The sequence below is a fragment of the Ostrea edulis genome, chromosome 4 (genome assembly GCF_947568905.1).
Source record: "Ostrea edulis chromosome 4, xbOstEdul1.1, whole genome shotgun sequence".
NCBI lineage: Eukaryota > Metazoa > Mollusca > Bivalvia > Ostreida > Ostreidae > Ostrea > Ostrea edulis.
This window is the reverse complement of record NC_079167.1, coordinates 82,922,308-82,945,467: the sequence shown is the minus strand read 5'-3', so window position 1 is coordinate 82,945,467 and position 23,160 is coordinate 82,922,308. Positions and strand designations below refer to the sequence as shown.

Below are 23,160 nucleotides of genomic sequence, written 5' to 3'. Positions count from 1 at the left end.
TTTTATTATTTTTCATTCATCGTTTTGCTAAATACACTCTTTAAAATTCAATTTACCGTAAGTTCTATCGCGCATCTGGATTGAGTTGGCTAAGTAAAGTTTTATTCTGTTATTTCATTGGTTCTTTGATTTCATTGGTCATTTCATATTTCTTTATCCAATAGTAGTCTTTCAGTATATGTATAAATGTACCACGTTTACCTATGTAGTTGAGCAGTAATACGTTTTGATGAGTTACATACAACTAGCTGATATCTTCCGCATCTTATGGTATATTGTTTTTATATTTAAGTATATGTTTCATTTTCATATAAAGAGCTGATATACGTAATTATTTTGATTGCAAGTTCTTTTCTTTATTGTAATTTTGCTTTCAAAGTCATAATGATTATAAGAGTCTATAAGATCTTAATCTAAATTATTTACAGAACACATGTACATATTTTTATAATTCTTCTAATATGTTTACTGTGGGTACAATTTACAATTATCATATTTCAATTATGTTTTTCTTTCTTGATTTGTAATATTATTTGTCTGTTATTGTAGGTCAATGCCTTTATTTTCTACTGAATAAATTAATGAAACCAACATCTGCCTTCCTGCTCAGTTACACTTACGTTCACACATGAAGATTTTGTCTGCGCGGGCGGGCTTCCATTTCTTCTGTACAAACCCTGGACAACAGTATTCACACTGGTTCCCACATGTGTTGTGTTGGCAGGTACACACCAGCAGGTTAGGGTTACTGGAGTCACTTCTGTCACAGGTGTTGGCATGACCATTACACACACATCGACCTCCAATGGAAATATCTTTGACACTGTAGAAGTACTGTAAAACAAATACTTTGACTTAGACAACATTATACGTAGCAAGCATGAGGCTAAAAAATTATTAGTTAATTTTTCAATTATTGATTACAAAAGTTGCATTTAGTTACTGACTGTGACCTTGACCTATGTCTCAAATGACTTTGACCTATGACTACTGACCCAACAATAAACAGGGATCTTTTTCTCCCAGCTGATTTTTCTTTAGAGAGTATGAGACTAAAAAGTACAGTGGTACTTTCTGTGTGGTGTTCAAATATTACAATCGATCACCAAATCTGACATTGATATATGACCTTTGACCTAGAAATCAATAGGGATCAATCATTTTTCTCACCCTACCTGCTACCTTTCTAACCACAAGCAATTATAGTAATTACACAATACAATATCATAGCAATATAATTGCCTGTTTCTGTAACAAGTATGAGACAGAAATCTGGGATCATACTCTTTAGTGATTCTACAGTCGAACCTATCACAAAACAACCAAGTCAAACCACTTAACTGCAATGTCTCACAACAGATCGCTCTACATATAGACTTCATACTGGCTCCTACACTGCATATGTCGGTCCACTGACCACTGTCCACTGACCCTATGGGTCACTATAAAGCTCTGTCCACTCACACAGCATTTGTCTGTTCACATTACCTGCGATTCAGACAATTTCCCACTTATTCTGCGATTCAGACCACTGTCCACTTACCCTGTGATTGACCACTGTCCACTTACCCTGCGAGTGACTGTTGGATCCTGCCTGGCCACAGCCATCAGATGACCCAGAAGTGTTTTAGTTCTAAGAAGTTTGAGTCGAACATTTGTGGCCTTGGTCCACTGCTGAAGGTCAGAGGCGTACGTGAAGTTCTGTGCACTAGGACGGTTATTCACTAAGGACACCACAATCTGAAGACAAAATTACAAAATATATTCTCCATTACCTCCATGTTTGAATATTCCAACAATGGTGCAGCTACATCACATTTGTATGCATTTTCTTCCACTCCTTCTGAATAATACAAAGTTTTAAACTTACCAAGTCCCCGAAACCATTTATGTAAGAATTATCACAATTACTCCCAATAAGTTTATCATCCACACCAAACCCCCCCCCCCCCCCCCCCCCAAACCATGCGGATAGCCATTATATACATTTATATCTAACAGTAACGCTATTTTCTGTTTCCATAAAAATAACATACGGTAACCGTATATACTCGCCTATAAGTCGGTTGTATTTTTTAAGGTTATTTTGTAGGAATTTGCCATTGACCCGCTTATAAGTCGGTACAAATTTTTGTCAGAATCGGTTGACAATTTCAAGTCAATGCTCTAGTGTTTTTACCTATGTTTCAAAAAATATTTTGAGAAATTAATAATTATGAGGTGCTCAATATCCAAGTCATATCTGTTTGGGATTTAAATGCAACCCTTGATCTATTATGGACAATGATCCTTTGTTTACCTACGAAATTATGGTCTCCTAATTACCAGTACCTGACACAGTGTTTACTTAGTGGCACTCGCCTAGTGGTTATTGTGAGGTTCCATTATAATTCAATGTATCAACAATAGAGTTTTTAAGAGTCAAGAACGATGATCTAAATTATCTGTTAACAATATTCAATCTTTTATGAAATATATTTCAGCCGGTATACATATGAATATTTCAATATTAAATCGGGTTCGTAATTCAATTTTACCAATAAACGATAGATTAGTTGAATTGAAAGTATTAGTTACCGGTATGTAAATAATTTTAAACAAGATAAAAATATGTAAATACTTGTACTTTATACATCATTTTAAAATACATAAACAATACAATATGTCTAGATATTTGTAAACAATAATCAATTGTGTGGTAGTCCATGATCTAATCGTCAGAGTTGTTTTTTAAAAAAAAACACTACATTACGCCGCCTAGAAAAATACCAATCTACTTAGGACGCGCCTATAAGTCGGACATAGAGTTTTGGACCAAAATTTGACTCCCAAAAATCCGACTTATAGGCGAGTATATACGGTAGTGGCAATCTAGAGTGCTTCTTATAATTGAGAAATGCCTTGTTAATCAGGAAATTGAAAATACCTGTAAATGAGATGATATATTTCGATCTTCTTCATACAGGCATGGGGCGCATTAGAAAGGCTCAAGGTATATCATCCCAATGTTTTCAAAAATAAAAGGCATTTCTTATACTGTCAAATCTTGTTATCTCGAACTCGATCGGACTGAGAAAAAATCTGAGGGTTTGAGATATTGACGGTAAAATACTTAATGAAGAAGTAGTTCGGACTTGCGAACCACTTCGACATATCCATGGTATTTGAAATATCGGTGTTTGAGTTACTGAAGCTCAATGGTATTTACATTTTCACATCATTTAAATTACAATTTAATCATAACCTGTGTTACACTCTTTCAGTCCGATGTATTCATACTCAGAGATTAGCCTATTTCAAAAGCTAAGAGTTTATGAGAAATTAACCTCAGTTTGAACTTTCAATTAGTAATCTTACCATTGCCATAACAGGCCTGAATTTTACAAAAACCTGGGGGAAAATGAGCTTATTCTGTATGGGGAATGGGGCTTATACTGGTCCCTGAGGAGGTACTGATAAATCCCTGAAAATTTTTGTTAATGTTTTTAATTCATGTTGGTTTTTATAGTATTGCCATTCATGGTATTATAGGTCTAAATTGGTTTCATATTCTATTTTTGGAAGTTTTTACAAACAAATTGGGGAAAAAATGAGCCTATTTTGTATTGGGAATGGGGTCTTATACTGGCCCCTGATGAGGTACTGATAACTTGTTTTGATTTAGAATATGATCTGACTAGCAATACACATGTATACCTGCAGCCTGAGACCCTTGTCATCACAAACTTGTTAGCTGTTTTTATTTTCTGTTAACAAATTTTATTTCAATAGATTAATAGCTATTGAATTTTGTCACCAGGAATAGAGAAATTGTCATTAGAGATCATACGCCTCGTATTCTAACTATTAAAGGGACTGGTTCACGATTTTTGAACAAAATATTTTTTTTATTATTGATGTTAGATATTAAAAGTATAACTCATTTAATGTCGACAACCAAAATTTTGATTTTTTGAATACAAGAATAAAAGCTATATTTTAGCCTTAAATATGTGTTATGTAAACAAAGACTCGAGTCTTTATATGTAAACAAACAAACAAGTGAAATATTAATTTTGTAATATAAAGCATCTTAATTTTGCATAGTCGCACATTTTAACTTTTAGATGACACATTTTACCCGAAGAATGCTTGAAATGTGAAAGTTATAATAAACTTAGATCGATATCCATTTCTTTTGAAATTTCGTAAACAATAACACACCGCAATCTTTGTTTACAAAACAAATAATGAACTCTCTAAAATGAGCTTCTGTGATAATGTATAACCTTAATTTTTATGTGAAATTTTTAAAACATATAAGACAGTAGATTTTGATCATTAAAAGTGAAAAATAAAATTTTGGGGAAAATCGTGAATCAGTCCCTTTAAAACTCAATATCTACATCTATGAATTTTTGTCAGTTTAATATACCTATGCTGTTTTAATGCATTTCATTTTTAGATAAAAGCATTTTACTTTTCGATAAAAGCATTCACCTGTCAACATAAGTGCAACCTATTACAAATTATAAATATAAGGAATCAAGGTCATTTGCATTATAAGGGATAAACACACTGGAAGGTTGAATTCAATGATTATACAAATTAATTACATCACACACTGGAAGGTTAATTCAATGATACTAAAAATTAATTACATCAGGCTTCCACTGTTTATATACACCCTCAGAATACAAAAAAATCTAAATATCTATTCCTTAAATGTAAATATAATTAAATTAAGGAGCATTAAATCTTAATCACCCCTCCCATACTCTACTAAAGAGTGGACAAACCTATGATCAGTAATCAGAAAATCTACCAAGTATAAATTCTCTTTTTCAAGTTTTTTGCTCTATCATATAATGCTATTTCCATGCCTATGACAAAGAACTAAACTCAAGCCATCAAAGAAATCTAGATAAAAATGAAATTCTGATCAAAACAGCTGTTCAATACAGGGCTGGCCAAAGAAAAACTGCGACCAAGGACAACTGTTTACAGAAATCAAATGCAAAAATAAACATGATAAAGTAAAAAAAAATAGGAGGTCACTCGGTCAGGTATGATCCACAGAGGGAAAAAATGTTCTGATCAACAGGTATCGCAGTGTGCACATATCGTGTTGCAGATCTCCTTACAAAAGCATCTAGTTAGCAAAGATGATTAATGAGAGATTTAAATCTCTATTAGAATCTTATCCACCAATCTTAACAAGTGGCCAATATGCACTACACATCTATATATTGCATGTGCAATCAAAATTCTACTAGATAAAGTAGCCAAAAGATTACATTTTTACAATCACTACTTTGTTCTGAATGTAATTCAAGCTTTAATGTAAAATTCCTCGAAGCTGTACGGAAAGTATTTAAATCATCCCAGCCACGCATTGTTGAGGTGATATTTGAAGTGTTGAAGGGTGATATTTAAGAAGTGTACCCTCAACAATGATCTCACTGATAAGCACACTTAGCGGTCATGCTCTGCAATGCATACAATGTACAGAGCAAAGTCAAATATATTCTGCTTTGAATAGGTCATAGTGGCTGTCTTGGTCAGTTGAGCAGAAAGTCTACAATGTGTGTAACCCTTGCACTTGGTGACCACTGACCAGGTAAGGGTTAAAGTGGCCCCTCATTCAGATGGTCTGACTCACAATGAGGGGAGTCTGTTATAAGACGATGAAGTAGCTGGAATGTTTCACTTGAATGAATCTGACACAGCTGTTTCACATAATCTGTGACATATTTACTACTTATCAGCCACACTAAGCTTCTTTGTATTTAACACACTTTTTTCTCAATGAAAATTATTCTTGACTTAATCAGGCATTTCCCACACATTATGTGGTCTAGTTTGTAAGACAAGCCACAAGTTTTATTACACCATGAAAAAATTAACTTTCAGTGATCATGACTCCTCGCGGATTTTGTTTATATGGAAATGCAAACGTAAATACAATTCTCTCACACAATTTCCAACAACTATTAGTAACCATTTGTTTTTAACTAATGAAACAGATATGTAAGACAGACATTTTCATCTTCTCAGTTCAACATCTGCTGATGTTTAGTTTTTTCTATACATCCTCACCTCTCCATTTTCCAGGGGTACAATTTTGGAGAACTCTGTGGAGCAGATGACAGCATTGTCAGCAAAAATATCCTGATCAGCAGGTTCCCCAAAAAACTTCATGCAGTCGCTGGGCGTGTCGGCAAAGTACTGCCAGGGGCGCCACGACTGTCCAAAGTCAGTAGATCTCTCCAGAGCCCACACCCCGGGGCGGGGCGAATTGGCCATCTTGATGAAAACATAGGCAACATGGAATTCCTGTAAAAATATTGACAAATATGTAATATACACCATCAAGAGTGGGCAATGTTCATATTTATCACACTGTATAATTCTAATACCATCATTTTTATATATTCTATATACTAAAAAGTAAAACTTGAGGGAAAAATCTATATCAAACTTTACTGTTTTAGTAAATTGTCTAAAAATAATGGTCATTTTATACATTCTATATACTAAAATAATGTTTTTAATCATGTAGAACTACAGGGGGTTCTCTTTTCTTGTTTATTTGGGAACATTCTCTAGGTATTAAGTATTGTATAGAAATCCGATATAGCTCTTATGTAATCACTGAATGTGTCAGCACAACTTAAAATTTACCAAGAAATGAATTTCTACCAATATCTGAGTTGTGTTATCAAATAAACATCTTTCACAATTAAAATTTCACAACAAAATAAGAACATATATGTAATATGTATATGCTGGAGGGCAAACTTTAAAAGTTCTGGCCTCTAGGGCAAAACAACTGTTATCAATAAAGAATATACACTGCATACACTTAATAATTAATGTTAATTGAAAGAGCAAATCAAAAGCAAAATAGCACCACCACCACCCCCAAAAAAACTGCTACAAATTGTGTCACACAAATTGTAATCTTTTCATTATTGTACAAGGAGTATATACCTAAATACTGACATAAGAAATATTCCATCAAATTCCTTTTTCTGTTTGGACAATGGAGTCAGACTACTGTATAATCTCTTTAAACACACTGTGACATACTTCTAAAGTTAAACAAACAAACACTTGAAATGTGAGAGGCTATTTAATTTTCAAACAAGAGAGGGTTATGTAAGGCTTTTATTGAAATTTGGTCCAAAGAATTGATTAAGTGCACATCAAAGAATAACAATCATAAAATCATTTCACACTAGAGGTCAGACCATAATTAGATTAACTCAAGGACAGACCCCCCTCTACCTGGGCAAGACTGACATGCTTTCATACCTGAAGCTGTGATGAGGCCAGGTAAACTGACTGGACAATTGGATGTAAAGAGCGGTTATACACGGGTTATAATAGACTGGACAATTGAATGTAATGAGCGGTTATATAGACTGGACAATTGAATGTAATGAGCGGTTATATAGACTGGACAATTGAATGTAATGAGCGGTTATATAGACTGGACAATTGAATGTAGTGAACTGGACAACTGACAGTAATGGGCGGTTTTACACGGGTTATATCACCATTGTTGAAGTATTACACAGGCAGCCTGTGTACACACTCTGATCCTATTATCTGATAACACAGCTTCTGCCAAATCCTTCTTATCTTGGGTTGTCATGGTAACATTTTAAAGAAATGCGGCCATTTCGATTCAGCATCTTGACTGCTCATCTTGCAAAAACTTTTTAAAACTCTTCTGCAATTTTTGTCCAACTTTTAGCCCTTTGTACATATTGTTTATCAAACTAAGAAATCACACGTGAGATTTACCTGTCCGAGGTCGATGGTGAGGTTGACTTGATTGTACTCCATCCCCCGGGACAGGGGCGGGCTCTGCCACCACCTCTCTGTTCCGTCGATGGCGTACTCGGGAGGGTGGCGTTTTTCGGCAATGCCAGGGTTACATACGTCACAATACTGTCCCTGGATAATTTCTTTGTAGCGATCCCCGAATCCATTCTCTGAGCTGGCTCCAGTCAGACGACAAAATAACTCCTCTCCAATAACGTCCACCCCGCATGTGGAACTGGCATAGATCCGCCTCTCTTGGGCGAGGTTAAAGTACGGAGGGGTTAAAACTTCCCCATTAATAAGTTTCATGTAAAGTATTAAAACCGGCACAATAAGGAGAGTCACTCTCCCCGCCGCCATTTTTCGCAAACTAATCAGTTTCACAGACTGGGCGAACACTTATCTTGCAGATTAATGGGGTATCCCATTCTATTAATAGGTAGTGCCAAAATTCACTCCCCCAGTCACGCGTAACGACCTAAGTGGAACATTCCATTCAGTTTGAGCGTGCAACTTACAATGTTGCTGTGAAACATACACGCATGTATTTGTGTAAAAATAAAAACCTAGAGTTAAACTCGTGCAGAGACTGCTCTAGGTAAATCTACGAAACCAGTCACAGATAATGTCTTACAAAAACAAATCCTTTAAAAATGCTACTGTTAATGTTTTTCTTTAGTTTATAATGGGTCGTTAGATATAAAAAAAAAAAAAAATGAGCCATAAAACTGGACCAGAACGCTAGCCCTACAGATCACCATGACACGGTCTAATGACTAACTGCAGAAATCCCCGTAATTTGAAGCTTAACCAGCTTTATATCTGAATTCAACAAATTCAGAAATATCTTTTCAAGACTATCAGATCTATTCACAAAGAGAACTTTTTGTGAAAATTATGATATTAAATCGTTGAAACGATTCAGTCAATTGTTTAAATAGAGTATCATTTATCAAAATGTTGCTACAAATTTTTAAAGTTTCCAAAGCTGTGCAAACCCCTATCGGTACAATATAGAGTTGCAACATTTAAACCTTCGCAATAAGAGCTGCAACATTTAAACCTTCGTTTTGTGCTAAATTGACGCACACTTCCAACCATTATTTTCGGCAGATCGTATATCACATTTAATTCAAAGTCAATTCATATTTTTATTAGCCACCGGCTAAGCAGGAAATAGACAGGTAAACCTCTTGTTTCTGTTTTCTCCCCCTCCTTCATTTAATGTATCGTAGTAATTTTCTGTGTGTATTTACTCTAACTGCATACAACATTATTTGTTGATAATCCTTTTTATTTGATATGCATTATATAATTTCTCTTTAAAAGTTAAATTACCTATGTAGGTTAATTCATATTATGATATAGATAATAAAAATATGAATTGACTTTAAATGTAAATTACATTCCCAATGTTGCCTCCAATGTTGCAATGATAGACATTTTCTCATGGATGCGATGCAGCTGTGAACAATCCGCGCATACTTTTCATGAAACGTTAAATTTTATTGACTATAGTCACTTATCATTTGATGATATAATTATATGAGAACAAGTTCATTCTGCATATCGAAATCTAAACTAGATAAGGACACACTTGGGGATCCTTCAGAAAATTGACAGCCTCGGCGAATTTCATTTGAAAATGCAATTAAATTTTTCAAAATACAAATATGGCCCATTACTTTGGTTTGAATTATATATATGATGGAAACCCACAACAAGTAAGGCCAGACAAATCTGCTTCTCGTGTACAGAAGACTTCCACTTATCTTCTTTATTTCAAGCATAAAACGAATGTTTGTTTTACGTCCCGTCGAGAATTTTTCACTCATATTGAGACGTTACCAGCTTTATAGAAGTATCACAAATTTAGACCTATGCCGAGCTCTCAAGGTTAAGGTTCTTTAACGTGCCAACGCCTGCCGCTTGGTCATGTCCGAAAGACCAGTGATTCATAGTTTTAAAACAACAAAAGAAAATCGAATGAGATCATAGACTGTATCTACTAATAATTGCATTGGATTTACAATTTACACTTTCAATAAACCCACCAACAAAACAAGGGCAACTAAAACAAATACAAATTTCCGATTGATTGCTTTGTACACGCTACAACACGAATAGCGCTCACAATAATAACATTAGTGTGTCAAGATTCGAACGGAAAGAGAGAAAATGAAAAGGACAGGAGCTGGAAACGCAATGGACGGAAGGAGCAGACAGTGCGGTGGACAGAAGGACGGAGCAGGCAGTGTGACGGACAGAAGGAAGTATGCAGTGCATGCGATGGACAGAAGGAAGCAGGCAGTGCAATGGACAGAAGGACGGAGCAGGCAGTGTGACGGTCAGAAGGAAGCAGGCAGTGCAATGGACAGAAGGACGGAGCAGGTAGAACGTAGGGCAGAAGGAATCGGGGAGTAAAGAGGTGAGCGGAATAAACTAATGAGCAGAAATCGATGGCTATGAAGAATGAAGGAGCAAACAGCCGTAGCCAGGAGGAATGAAGGTGCAAACAGTGGTGGCCAGGAGGAATGAAGGAGCAAACAGTGGTGGCCAGGAGAAATGAAGGAGAAAACAGCCGTAGCCAGGAGGAATAAAGGTGCAAACAGTGGTGGCCAGGAGGAATGAAGGTGCAAACAGCCGTAGCCAGGAGGAATGAAGGAGCAAACAGCGGTGGCCAGGAGGAATGAAGGTGCAAACAGCCGTAGCCAGGAGGAATGAAGGTGCAAACAGCCGTAGCCAGGAGGAATGAAGGTGCAAACAGCCGTAGCCAGGAGGAATGAAGGTGCAAACAGCCGTAGCCAGGAGGAATGAAGGTGCAAACAGCCGTAGCCAGGAGGAATGAAGGTGCAAACAGCCGTAGCCAGGAGGAATGAAGGTGCAAACAGCCGTAGCCAGGAGGAATGAAGGTGCAAACAGCCGTAGCCAGGAGGAATGAAGGAGCAAACAGTGGTGGCCAGGAGGAATGAAGGTGCAAGCAGCCGTAGCCAGGAGGAATAAAGGTGCAAATAGTGGTGGCCAGGTGGAATGAATCGTTCACAGGGAATTGCTATCCGAAGTTGATTCACTAATTTTGAAATATATAGAATTGTGGTCTTCTCCTGAAACCTGGGTATACATCTATGTACTTTATACTATATGTTTATGTATAAATGCATCCAGGTGGTTGGCAAAGCGAGCATGAAAGAAAATGCAATTGCACGTCAATGTACACCAAAATTGATATATGTACACATTTCATAGGGAGGAGAGGGCTCGTGGATCCAGTTTCATTTACAAGCCCACCTCACACCTTAAAAGGTGTAAGTATCAGGTTATTGTTCGTGAGAAGGGAGAGAAGCGTACGCGTACATTGAGCCATGGCTTGCGACGATGGGTCCTCCGTTATCTGATTAAAAGTCTTGTAAACATGACATGAATCTTGACGATCGATCTATCACAGTTCGTTCAGTGAGAGTGTGGATTTTAAAAACCAACATTTAAAGAGACCGTCGGGTTAGGTATTCAACAAAACATATTTCCATAACCTGACAACACTTGTATTAATTTAACTAAACAATAATTCTTCAGCATGGAAGATAAAGATTTCAAACAGAATTCAAATTCAAAGGAAGGCATGTGCAGGGACTGTGTGAAGACTTTTCCAACGATGTCTTGCTATAACGAAGGGAAGGACTTTATGTGTCCCGTGTGCTCTACTTTGCTGATAGTCGGACGAAGTCTTGAATCACCTACAAACGATGGAAGAGTATCGCCAGAAAGCAAGATCATCCGCTCCAAGACTTTGGTGCCAAAATTAGATAAAATTCCAAAATTACAGAGAGGGGTAACCGTAATCCCAAAGCCAACATTGCCCAAAAGTCGAAAATCAAATATCTCCACAACCTTCCAGCGAGCCAAAACGTTTGCGGAAGGCACTCACCAGTCACGTGACATAGAGACAGAGGAGGGGTTTCTCTCTGACGCAAGAACCTCTAACGTAACATTAAAGTCTCATTTCACCTGTACAGAATTCCGTGGGTGCATTAACTCTATCTGGCCTGTGTCTCCACAACATGCTTGGCTTGTCATTAAAAACTCTCAGGTGGCACTGTATAGCAGGACGGGGCAACTACAACACAAAGTAACAGGGATTCATCAGAACATCACCGACATAGCCATAGATTCGGACAGGAACATGTATTTGGTGTGTTTTAAAGAAAGACTTGTTCTAAAGGTGGCACTGAAGTCCGGTGTAAGCATATCCGTGTTCGCTCAAATGACGATGACCCATCCTACAGAGGTCAGCACCTCCGCACACGATAAGGTCATTGTGGCAGGGGTCGGGGTTACCTCTGTGCGGTATCTCCCGGGGATAGGCAGGGAATATGGAGTTTTCATCTACGACCTCCATGGGAAAATGATCAAGAAAATACTGCGCACTAACCAGGAGTTTCAATATCCTCTTTATGTTGGGGTCAACAAACACGACGAAATAGCAGTGGGGGACTATCTTTTGAAGAAGGTCATACTCATGTTTCCCGATGGTCGGGAAATCGCCACCTTTGATGGGTCAAAGACATTTTCACGACCATTTATCCCCAAAGGTCTTTGTTTTGACCAACTAGGTAACGTTTTAGTAGCTAATTGGGACGGAGGTGTGTGCATTTTGCTAAGGGACGAGGAATTCTCTTCCGTGGGGCTGCGGTTTGATAGACAGTTCTCTCCCCTGTCCTTAGCGGTGGACTGCAATAACGAACTGTGGATAGGCCACAGACGAGGTGGAAATGTGGATATATATGAAATAGATTACAAAAAACTTGGTCAAGAGAACCTGAGCGCATCCAATGTTGTAGAGACTCCAGACAGGACTGACAAAGACAGCGTGGAGAGGCGAGAACAAGGCGAGAATGCTAATCAAGAAAACACAATGGCAGAATCTGGGAAACCATTACATTTTACAAACTCTCCTCGAGAGTGCACAGATTCGTTGCAATATAGAAAATGTGCTCAAGTTAAAACGTAATTGCTGTCTTAATATTAAAATGTAATATTAAAGTTTTTAAATCTTTGTGTTTTACGCATGAAATTAGATTTAACTCGATATACAATTCATCTAGGGTGTTTTATGTCTGGGATCGGGATGTAAGGGTTTGTGAAGGGGGGTGGGGTGGGGGTGAAACTCACGAATGTAGTCAGTGGTAACAAAACCCAAACTTGGATTCAAGTTCAGCTCGCTTTCTTACTTGCGCGCAACAATCGGAAGTACCATTATCCAACAGAGGTAGATAAAAGTTGGAACAACGACACTCCTTCTATTTTATACACTTACACACATCTCCCAAATCGTCAAGGGTTTCTGATTCGCTCTGTATCTTCCCAAGCCAGAGGTTTCTGAACCGGTCCGCCACATATTAACATTTAGTCCGAAATATCTGACGTTTTCTTGGTACAGTAAATATCAAAATCATTAAAAGGCAAGCAAGTCAGATAATTCGGACTAATTAACATTATGTGGATTGATCCAAGGAAACCCTTGACTTTGGAAGATTTTCTTGATATATTTATTCAATTTTACCTTTTTTTCATCGTATTTCATTTATTTATTATCTATTACGTATACATAATACCGAGGTATATACGGAGCGTAGGCTCTTGCTTGTAATAAATCTCTCTCTCTATCTCTCTCTCTCTCTCTCTCTCTCTCTCTCTATATATATATATATATATATATACACACACACACACACACATATATATATATATATACATATACATACATATATATATATATATCAACATGAGAACACATGGTGTATGTTATATGGAATATAAGACGAGAAAACCATCGAGAAGACGAGGCAAGATCTAAAACTGGAAACCCTGGAAGATAAGACAGTGAGTATACAAAATATATTTTAAAAAAAATGAAAAGAACATGAATTCGATCGAAGAAATTTACAGACCTCGTAAGCACTAACATCATAGAAAAGCATGTGTGCAATACCACCAATCATTACTCAGGTGGAACCATATACCAATGCAGATCAAACTCGAGTCGGTGGATATTTTTTCAAATAAACGTAGATCCCCACAATGAATAGGGCTTGCATGCTAAAACTGTACAAATACTTTTAAAAATACTATACAACTTCATACATTCAGTGTGCTCCTTATGCAAAAGAGGGAAATGTGCAAGAGAGGGAGATGTACACACAGAGCCCCCCCCCCCCCCCCCCCCCCCCCCCCCCCCCCCCCCCCCCCCCCGGAAATGTTCAAATTTAAGGTAAATTGTGGTCTCTTGTTTAGAAAAATGTAAACGATAAAAGAAGCAATCAATAATCTCTTCCACTCTTGGAGAAATAAATGACAAATTCTTTTGATTTATTGAATTACTACCTATTAATGGGAGAACTTACAAATTTTTTTCCCCTTTCATCTTATTCAAAATAGTAAAAATGACTACATAGCACTGCTTGACCCAATATTGACCTCTACAGAGATTCAATCGTGTGAATCGGGTGTATTAAAAATCGAACCGACGATCAGTGATCATAGTGCCACATACATCTCCCTCTTTTCTAACATAAAGTACAATCGTGCATACACGCGTAAGGTATGGATTTATAAAAATGCCGACTTTATAAAACTCAATTATTTAATTGAAAATTGTAACTGGGCAAATATTATCAACGGAGCAGATACTTTAGATTTGGCAACCAAACATTTTACATCCGAATTTCTTTCTTGTGTTCGTCAATGTATACCTGAACAAATTATAACAGTTCGCCCGCGAGATAAACCATGGTTTGATTCTATGATACGGAAGACAATCAGAATTAGAGATCGACTCCGCAATAAAGCATTAAAATCAAAAAATGACTCCGACTGGTCCGCTTATAGAAAAGTTCGGAATTCGGTTAACAATATGAAAAAACACGCGATAACAAATTATTATGACAATATAGAAACCTACTTAGACGATTCTAGTAAAGACAATAATAAGTTATATTGGAAGCTGATGAAAGATTCGTTTAATATTAAATCATCGAATGAAATACCTCCAATACAAATTAATGATAACAACGGCGATAACAAGTTAGTATACTCTGATTCTGATAAAATAGAAGCATTGAATGCATATTTTTCATCAATTACCAATATTGATGACACCAATGAAACACTACCAAATATGTATTGCTTATGTAATGATTCCTTAAATAGCATTATTATTGAAGAACAAGAAGTATCGGATATTATTACAATACTCCCAGTTAACAAAGCTGTTGGTCCAGATAGCATTAGCCATAAAATGTTGAAATCAACAAAAACTACCATTATCAAACCACTTACTATGCTATTCAACAGATCATTGTCAGAAAATATTTTCCCATCTTTTTGGAAAATTGCTCACGTCATTCCTCTTTTTAAGAAGGAAGACCCGTCAATAGTATCTAATTATAGACCTGTCTCGCTATTATCATGCGTTAGTAAAATTTTGGAGAGAATTATTTTCAAACATGACATACTAATGAAGATATATATCATTTCTTTTTTGCTTGTAAAAATTACTCCAGGGCTAGAAATGATCTTTTTAATCGCCTTTTCATGCTTGACTTGGTTAATATTGATACAAAATTGTTATTATGCGGTGATATCAATTTACCTCTGCAAACTAATATAACTATTTTTTCAGTTGTTCATAAATTTATAGAAGAAACTTGTAGATTTGTTTAATCATTGTACATTATACCTGTTAATTATTACCTTGCATGACATATTGTAATATTTTAGGAGAGGGACTTGTAAGTTGTCAGAACTTGTCTCAATCCTTTTGATTTCATCAATAAAATATGTTCAAAACAATAGGAGACATATTTCAAGCCCTATAAAATCTGTAAAATCCAGGATCCGCCCCATACACTATAATAGGCCTACTAAATGAAATTGTGCATACCGACTCTGTAGAAATACAGAACCTGCATCGACACGCGCTCTCTCTCTAGTTAATTGTGAATACTATATTTTTATGGTTTTATCACTTCGCATGTTATGAGAGTACGAAATATATATAGAGCAAACTGTTGCAAAACGTTACGTCGAATGGGTTGACGGTCGAGTTGTTTAGTAATGAGTTTGACAACGTAAACATGATTTCAGATTTAATTTTGTTTGGGTAAGTAAGCGTGTAGGGTTTAATTATTGTTTTGCGGTGATTAATAACATTTCATGGGATCTCTTGTATCACCAACAGCGTTCCATATCTTATCATTACGCGTAATGTAGGCTATACTATAGTTATTACAACGCAGGGTGCTGCACTTGTTTGATGATGTTTCTCAATATTATTGAGTCAATATACACGATGATAGTTTAGATTTGTATTTCAAAAGAAATTTTGAACAAAATATTCTTAAATTTCATTGGGCTATCCATACCCATCCGGCGAGATGTGCTAGATAAGATGGAATGAAGTTAAATGGGTTGATGAATTTGAAACGGATGTAGTTTTAGCATAGACATATAACAGTTATAATTATGTCTATGGTTTTAGAACAAGTCCTTGCTAATCGTGATTTTATGTATTTGTACTGAACTGGTCTTCCTTTCTAAGAATTTGCCAGATAAATTCTTGGTATGCCTTGGTCAACAAGTGTTCCGGCGATAGTTGGTAAAATGGGTAGTAAAATCGACTTCTGGAGAACTCGTACCCAGGAGAACCCGTACCCAGGAGAACTCGTACCCAGAAATTTAGGTACGAGTTCTCCAAGAGAAGTCGTACCCATCAATATCTGGGTACGAATTCTCCTGGAGAAAAACTTTGTCATTTCATCAAATAGAAATGTGGGTACGAGTTCTCCTAAAGAAAAAACTTGTCAATTGTATTATAAAAATCTGGGTACGAGTTCTTTCAGAGAAAAAACTTTGTCATTTTATCGGATAAATCTGGGTACGAGTTCTTCTGCAGAAAAAACTTTGTCATTTCTGTCATCAAAATCTGGGTACGAGTTCTCCTGGTGAAAAACTTCATCATTTTTTCATATAAATCTGGGTACGAGTTTTCCTCCATGTGCCAGAGAATAGAGGTACGCTATAAAATACAATATCGCAGGTTTAAAATTGGTGTTTAATTGCAACAATTATACTAATTATCATCTCAAGCCAAACAGCGTTTCAAAAGAAAAAACAAAATAAGAATGATAATTGTATTTACTTTTTTTATTCAATTGAAAGGGATAGTCATAGTAAATTATGTATAATGTGTGAAATCCTCGATTTTTTCAAGGAGAAATTGTACCCAGATTCCAATACCTAAAATGGTACAATTCTTAATTAGATAAACTTGTATCAAAATTTTGATTACTATATAACGACAAACTTTTTCTCCAGGAGAACTCTTACCAGAATTTCTATGACAAAAAAGACATAGTTTTTCTCCAGGAGAATCCATTTAATAAAGTGCAATAATTTTTTTCCCTCCGCAACTAGATTTTGATTAAAAAAAAATTCTCCAGGAGAACTTGTAAGCAGATTTTTATGATAGAAATGACAAAGTTTTTCTCCAGGAGAACTCGTACCCAGATTTATCAGATAAAATGACAAAGTTTTTTTTTCTCTGGGAGAACTCGTACCCAGATTTTTATAACAGAAATGACAAAGTTTTTCTCTGGGAGAACTCGTACCCAGATTTTTATGATACAATTGACAAGTTTTACTCTAGGAGAACTCGTACCCACATTTCTATTTGTTGAAATGACAAAGTTTTTCTCCAGGAGAACTCGTACCCAGATATTGATGGGTACGACTTCTCCAGGAGAACTCGTACCCAAATTTCTGGGTACGAGTTCTCCTGGGTATGAGTTCTCCTGATACCGTAAAATCTGGGCCGGGTCACTATAAACTGAATTTTTTTAGTTTTCTTCGTTACTTTATTTTCATTTGATGTGAAACTTCTTAATCCTTATCTGGATGATAGATAAAATAAATAGATGTTTATTCGGTATATACATACATGTATACAAACAAACATGCCAAGGATAACCCGTGAAAGCTCATTTCCAATATGGTCCTTTGATACACGGATGTTTGCACTATGGGGTTATTTATGTGGGAGGAAACCGGAGTACCCAGAGGAAACCCACGAATCCGAGCGGGCGACTACCATTCCCTCTCACATACAACCACTGCCGATCATGAAGATCGAACTCGGGTCGCAGCGGTGAGAAGCAAGAGCGCTACCTGAACACCCTGGATATTTGCTACAAAAATGATGGCATAATTTGTTTCACTGTAAAAATATCGACAATTATTTATTTCAGGTTGGTAAAATGGGTAGCAAGAAAAAATACACATTTTTCTGTGGTTACAAATGATATATGTGACACAAAAATGAAACTACACATGATTTAGATAAATTTTGTGATAATTTATCACCAAAATGTTGCAGTACCTGTTTTGCGAGTCTTATATTTATCATTTACGATTTATTAAAACTCGGTTCAAAAGGAACCGGATACGGATAATCCTGGTCGAATATTAAAATTCCAAATAAAATGAGGATGTTTGCTATCACTTTCACCTTTGATGCATCCTGAAGGTAATTCAACTTCCCTTCAATTACTATATCAATGGACATCACTTTGATCTCACAAGGATATGCAATTTAAGGTAATTCCACCCTTCTAGAATTATAGGTTCAATCTTAATAGTTGATTCTTCAAATAATATATATTTGTAACAAATAAAAAGGATAAAATAAGTATGTTGCAGTATTAATAAAAATTTTATCAATTAGCACACATATACCTGTATTGACATTAGAAAATTGCAATTTTCCTTAAACAGCATTACTAAAATTTCACAAAAACTTGTTGAAACAATATATCCATAACAATTTCATGAAACTGTTTCTTTAAAAAATATACAAAATGTTTGTGAAAATTAAAGAAAATCTATCGCATAATGGACTTGATAAATAAAACGAAAACAGAGTTATTGCCCTTGGATTCAATATTTTTAAAACATATATATGATTATTCGTATATAATTTAAACTTTTGAAATATTTTATGGTTAACAAGATTTTTTACAATAACTATTGAAAAGACTCCAACAAAATTCATGTTCCTGTCATGCATAAATCGTGTTAAGTCCTTGACTTTGAGAAATCTTATGACGTCACAGGAGGGTGGAACTACGTTCAATAATCTTAACTTCCAATAATCTACCTGACTGCAAATTATTCAGCTTTCCATGGGACTCTACCTCCACCACATTTACGATTCTAATTAGAGTACATAGTAATTAATTGCTCTCCAGATAATCCTTTTAAAACCCTATCTTCAGTTTAAATACACACAAAGCATGTATAATTGATATTTTTAAGATCAGAATTATGGTTAATTAATCAAAACATAAGTAACTAAATCAGAATAAATAACACCGACCCGGGTCAACTGCATCCGGTTTTCTATCAGCCCGGGTTTGGGAAATCACCCATAAGTAAAATATAAGGAATTTGAAATGTCAAATAATTCATTGAGTATCAAATTCAATTCTCTAAAAAAAATTAAAAACAACTATAGTTTTAAAGCAGCAAATGCATAATTGACAGAAAATAAGCAGCAATGTGTGTTTTGGTCTCGCTACCCATTTTACCAACCAGATTTTATATAATCACTGCTTCTTTATTTATAGTTAATATTACAGTTGTATGTGCTAAATTTTGTGCCTAAATGTATCACTAATTTTGTAAGTTTCAAAACAATGATATATCAACGAAGAAAACTAATACTATCAGGTTACGAAGATGACCCCACCCAGCTCAGTTTTTACTACCCATTTTGCCAACACTCTGTCCTGGCCTGCTTCGAACTCCAGGCATACATGACCTTTCAAACATTGCATTGGAAATTCAATTAATCTTTTGATCAGAAGGATGTAGAAAAGTGCAACTACCATAGCTCTCCTTTTGGAATATATACTGTATTACAATTTAGTTGAATGTGATTTTTCTTTTTATTCAGGACGCTATTAGTCAATGCTGGTGCTATCCTGAACTTCAAACTGTAAGTATCCTGCATGACACACTGAGTCCAAACAGTGTACTTATATTACATCATTCAATACTAACACCATCAGTGAAAGTGATTTTAGCTGAGGCCTTTGGGAATAGAACCCATTTTCAATTCTTTATATTCTGAGCTTTTCTGATCACCTGTTGTCCAGTATCCATTTGTCTATCTGTAAACTTTACAATTCTTTTTTAAAATTTATTCTCCAAAACCACAGGGTTATTTTCAGCTAAACTTACCATTAAGCAGCCTTTGGGTAATTGTTCGAATGAAGGGTCACACATCTAAAGGTCAGATAATTAAGAATGGTGGCCTAATTCAAAACTCTTCTTAAATCTTAATAAGAACCAGTGGACCAAAAAACAAAAACAAAACTTGCATGAAAGCTTCTAATTTCAAATTGTTCAAATCATGGCCCCCGGAAGTAATAGGGGATCAAAATTTTACATATTTTGGTGAAAATATAAAAAAAATCTTTAGTAATCTTCTTCATAAGAACCACTGGGCATGATTAGTCATATAAATATGTAAGCATCCCAATGTAGTACAGATTCATATTTCATCAAATCATGGTCCCTGAGGCAAGGGTTGAGTTAAAATGAGGATTCAAAGTTTTATGAAAAACTTCTTTTCAGGAGTAGCAGGTCTACACTAAAACATATCAATATGCAAACAGTCCCAAGTTGTGTGGAATCAAGTTTTGTGTGTGTGGTGTTTTTTTTTTTAAAATATGGACCCAATGGTTAGATGGGAGCTAAAACGGGGGGTGTGGGGGGGGGGGGGTGTGTCAAATTTTACATTATACACGACTCTTTAAAAACTCTTCTCCAGAACAGGATGGCCATGCTAGTAATATTGATGCATGGAATCAAGTTCAGTTAAGTCATGACCCCATGCGGCTAGGGTGGGGTCATAATATGGGGTCAAAGTTTTTTATGGGAATAAGAGGGTAAAAAATCTAAAGAACAGCAGGACTAAGGTGAGTCAGGCAAACATAGTTATAGGCCTTTTGTTTAAAGGTGAGTCGGGCAAACATTGTGATAGGCCTTTTGTTTAAAGGTGAGTCGGGCGAACATTGTGGTCCATAGGCCTTTTGTTTAAAGCTCTGATTAAATGCTTCCACACTTCCTTAAACTGCTGACGGAATTATCACCTGTTTTTTGTTTTTCAAAGCAAAATTAAAATATTATTTACTATTTCTTTATTACTTTAGAGTCAAGGGGAAGAGTGACCAGTTTGAAGTCAACACAGAACCAACCTTAGGTAACATTCCTCCAAAATATATATCAAGTCAATATTTCATGTCCAAAGATGTATTGCAAACAAGTTTTATATCCAAAAATACATACTTATAAGAAGTCAGTGTTTCATATCTGGCATTCTGATCCAAAGCATATCACAAACCAATGTTTTATATCCCACAACTATATCATAAGTCATGTTTCACATGTGTGATATGTGATCCAACAACACACCATCAACCAATATTTTATATCTTCGTAATATAGCATTATCTGATATAAAGCATCACAAGTCAATATTTCACAACCATTGTTTTACATATTTGTCAATCTTGGATTCAAAATTATATACATTTTATATCCACAAGTAAGTATTTCATATCTTCCATTCTTTTATTACAAGCTAATGTTGAATAGTATAACAGGTATTTTCTGTGGTTTGAAATTTTTGCGATTTGATCCCTAAATGGTAGCAAATTGTATTCTGTGCTTCCATTTTCTGTGGCTGCATTATACCTATATTATATATCTACAGATATATTTTGCGATTGAAATTTTATGGATTTTTCCATTTTGCCCCTAAAAAATGTATAACCACAGAAACTACCCATTATATGGCATCACACGACAATGTTTTAATATCTGGTAATCTTGCATTACATGCTAAAATCCATATCGTATGTCATATCAGCCCGAGGGCCGAAGGCCTGAGGGCTGATATGTGGCCCCAAGGGCTGATATGACATACGATATGGATTTTAGCTTTTAATATTCTATTTATCATATACTGCATTTTTAAATACTAATTGATAAATCTTGTATACATACAGTATAGTGTTTTCTGTTGGGGGGGGGGGGGGGGGGATCTGATAAGGGGTTCACGGGCTGATTTTACATGATGGTACTATTCTTTTTGTCACATGCACTTTAAAGATAGATCAGAAATATCTGATAAATTGCCTACTTTGTCTTATTATGGTAAAAACTTAATTTGATACATACATAATTGTACATTGGTTAACTTCATGTATGGTAAAAACTTTGTGATATATTGTTTTATTACAGGAAACACCTACATACAGTGATTTAGTATGGTAAAAACTTTGATACACTGATTATTATGAGCGAATACGTAATTTCCGGCCTGATGCCTGATATGCATTTTTGCACACCGCTCTGATATGTGATATGGATTTTCGGACCGTTCTCTAATATCGGCTATTGTGACATCACCCGTATCAATCAGTGCAGAATCTGCATAATCATTACTATGTATATGATAAATTTATATCTATATATATGGTCACTCGAGAAGTTAAATGATGTTGGAATTAATATTCATAAGCATGATCGTATATTATAAACTTTTAATTAATCTGTGTTATGCCTTATTTTGCAGGAGAAAAAGTTCGAGAATTTTTACAGAGCTTGCGTTATTTTCGGATTTTCATCGGATTGTGGAACATCTTTGTGATGTTTCTCATGCTAGTGTAAGTCAATAAATTGTGATGTTTCTCATGCTAGTGTAAGTCAGTAAATACAAGTGAACAGCAGTTGTATAAAGGGCATTATTAACCAACTGCAGTTAAATGTACTTTTTATTTTAAAAAGTCTTCTTTTTTTCAATTTCAGATTTTTTGGACATTGATATAAATGCTGACAACTGTGTTACCCTGAAGGACATATCATTGTAATCTATACATTGTAATCTATACATTTATCATGCATTCACATCGAATTATCACACATAAAATGTAAAATCTGTTTATATTTATTAAATCAAAGTGATACATGTGAATTGCTTGTTCGTAATGATTAACAAGTTGTTTTCGGAATCAGATGTGCATGTTTATATAAATCTAGTCATTTGATGTCTGATTTAACATATGAAGTGACTATTCTGGATCAGATTTGGCATTTTCCTTACTCCCTTTGCCCTTCTTTTTCTTTTCCAATGATTTGTTGGTGATTTTAAGAAAGTTCTGTAAAAAGAGGCAATACTTTTGAAATAATGGGAAAAAAACCAACCTAAGCCAATGATTTGTGTTTACA

At 35.5% G+C, this 23,160-nt stretch overlaps 3 protein-coding genes across 4 annotated transcripts in view; 1 reads left to right on the top strand and 2 right to left on the bottom strand.

Annotated features, from left to right (window-relative positions):
* Positions 1 to 8,577, bottom strand: part of LOC125671498 (laminin subunit alpha-like) — a 76,394-nt gene extending 67,817 nt beyond the window's left edge. The window contains exons 1-4 of the mRNA XM_056163980.1: positions 7,792 to 8,577; positions 6,079 to 6,315; positions 1,570 to 1,740; positions 621 to 834 (exon numbers count right to left, since the gene is read on the bottom strand). Coding sequence (XP_056019955.1) covers positions 621 to 834; positions 1,570 to 1,740; positions 6,079 to 6,315; positions 7,792 to 8,172 — 1,003 coding nt within the window. The 5' untranslated portion in view covers positions 8,173 to 8,577. The remainder of the gene's footprint in view (positions 1 to 620; positions 835 to 1,569; positions 1,741 to 6,078; positions 6,316 to 7,791) is intronic.
* A 7,306-nt stretch (positions 8,578 to 15,883) lies between these two features.
* On the top strand, positions 15,884 to 22,906 carry LOC125671533 (protein SMIM7 homolog). The gene is made up of 5 exons (XM_048907308.2): positions 15,884 to 15,970; positions 19,820 to 19,861; positions 21,081 to 21,130; positions 22,508 to 22,598; positions 22,741 to 22,906. Exons 1-5 carry the CDS (start codon positions 15,945 to 15,947, stop codon positions 22,754 to 22,756), a joined length of 225 nt encoding a protein of 74 aa, XP_048763265.1. The 5' UTR covers positions 15,884 to 15,944; the 3' UTR covers positions 22,757 to 22,906.
* Positions 22,868 to 23,160, bottom strand: part of LOC125671507 (choline transporter-like protein 1) — a 35,075-nt gene continuing 34,782 nt past the window's right edge. For both annotated transcript variants that reach the window (XM_048907271.2, XM_048907272.2), the window contains one exon: positions 22,868 to 23,090. In XM_048907271.2, the coding sequence (XP_048763228.2) occupies positions 23,004 to 23,090 (87 nt within the window). In that variant the 3' untranslated portion in view covers positions 22,868 to 23,003. The remainder of the gene's footprint in view (positions 23,091 to 23,160) is intronic.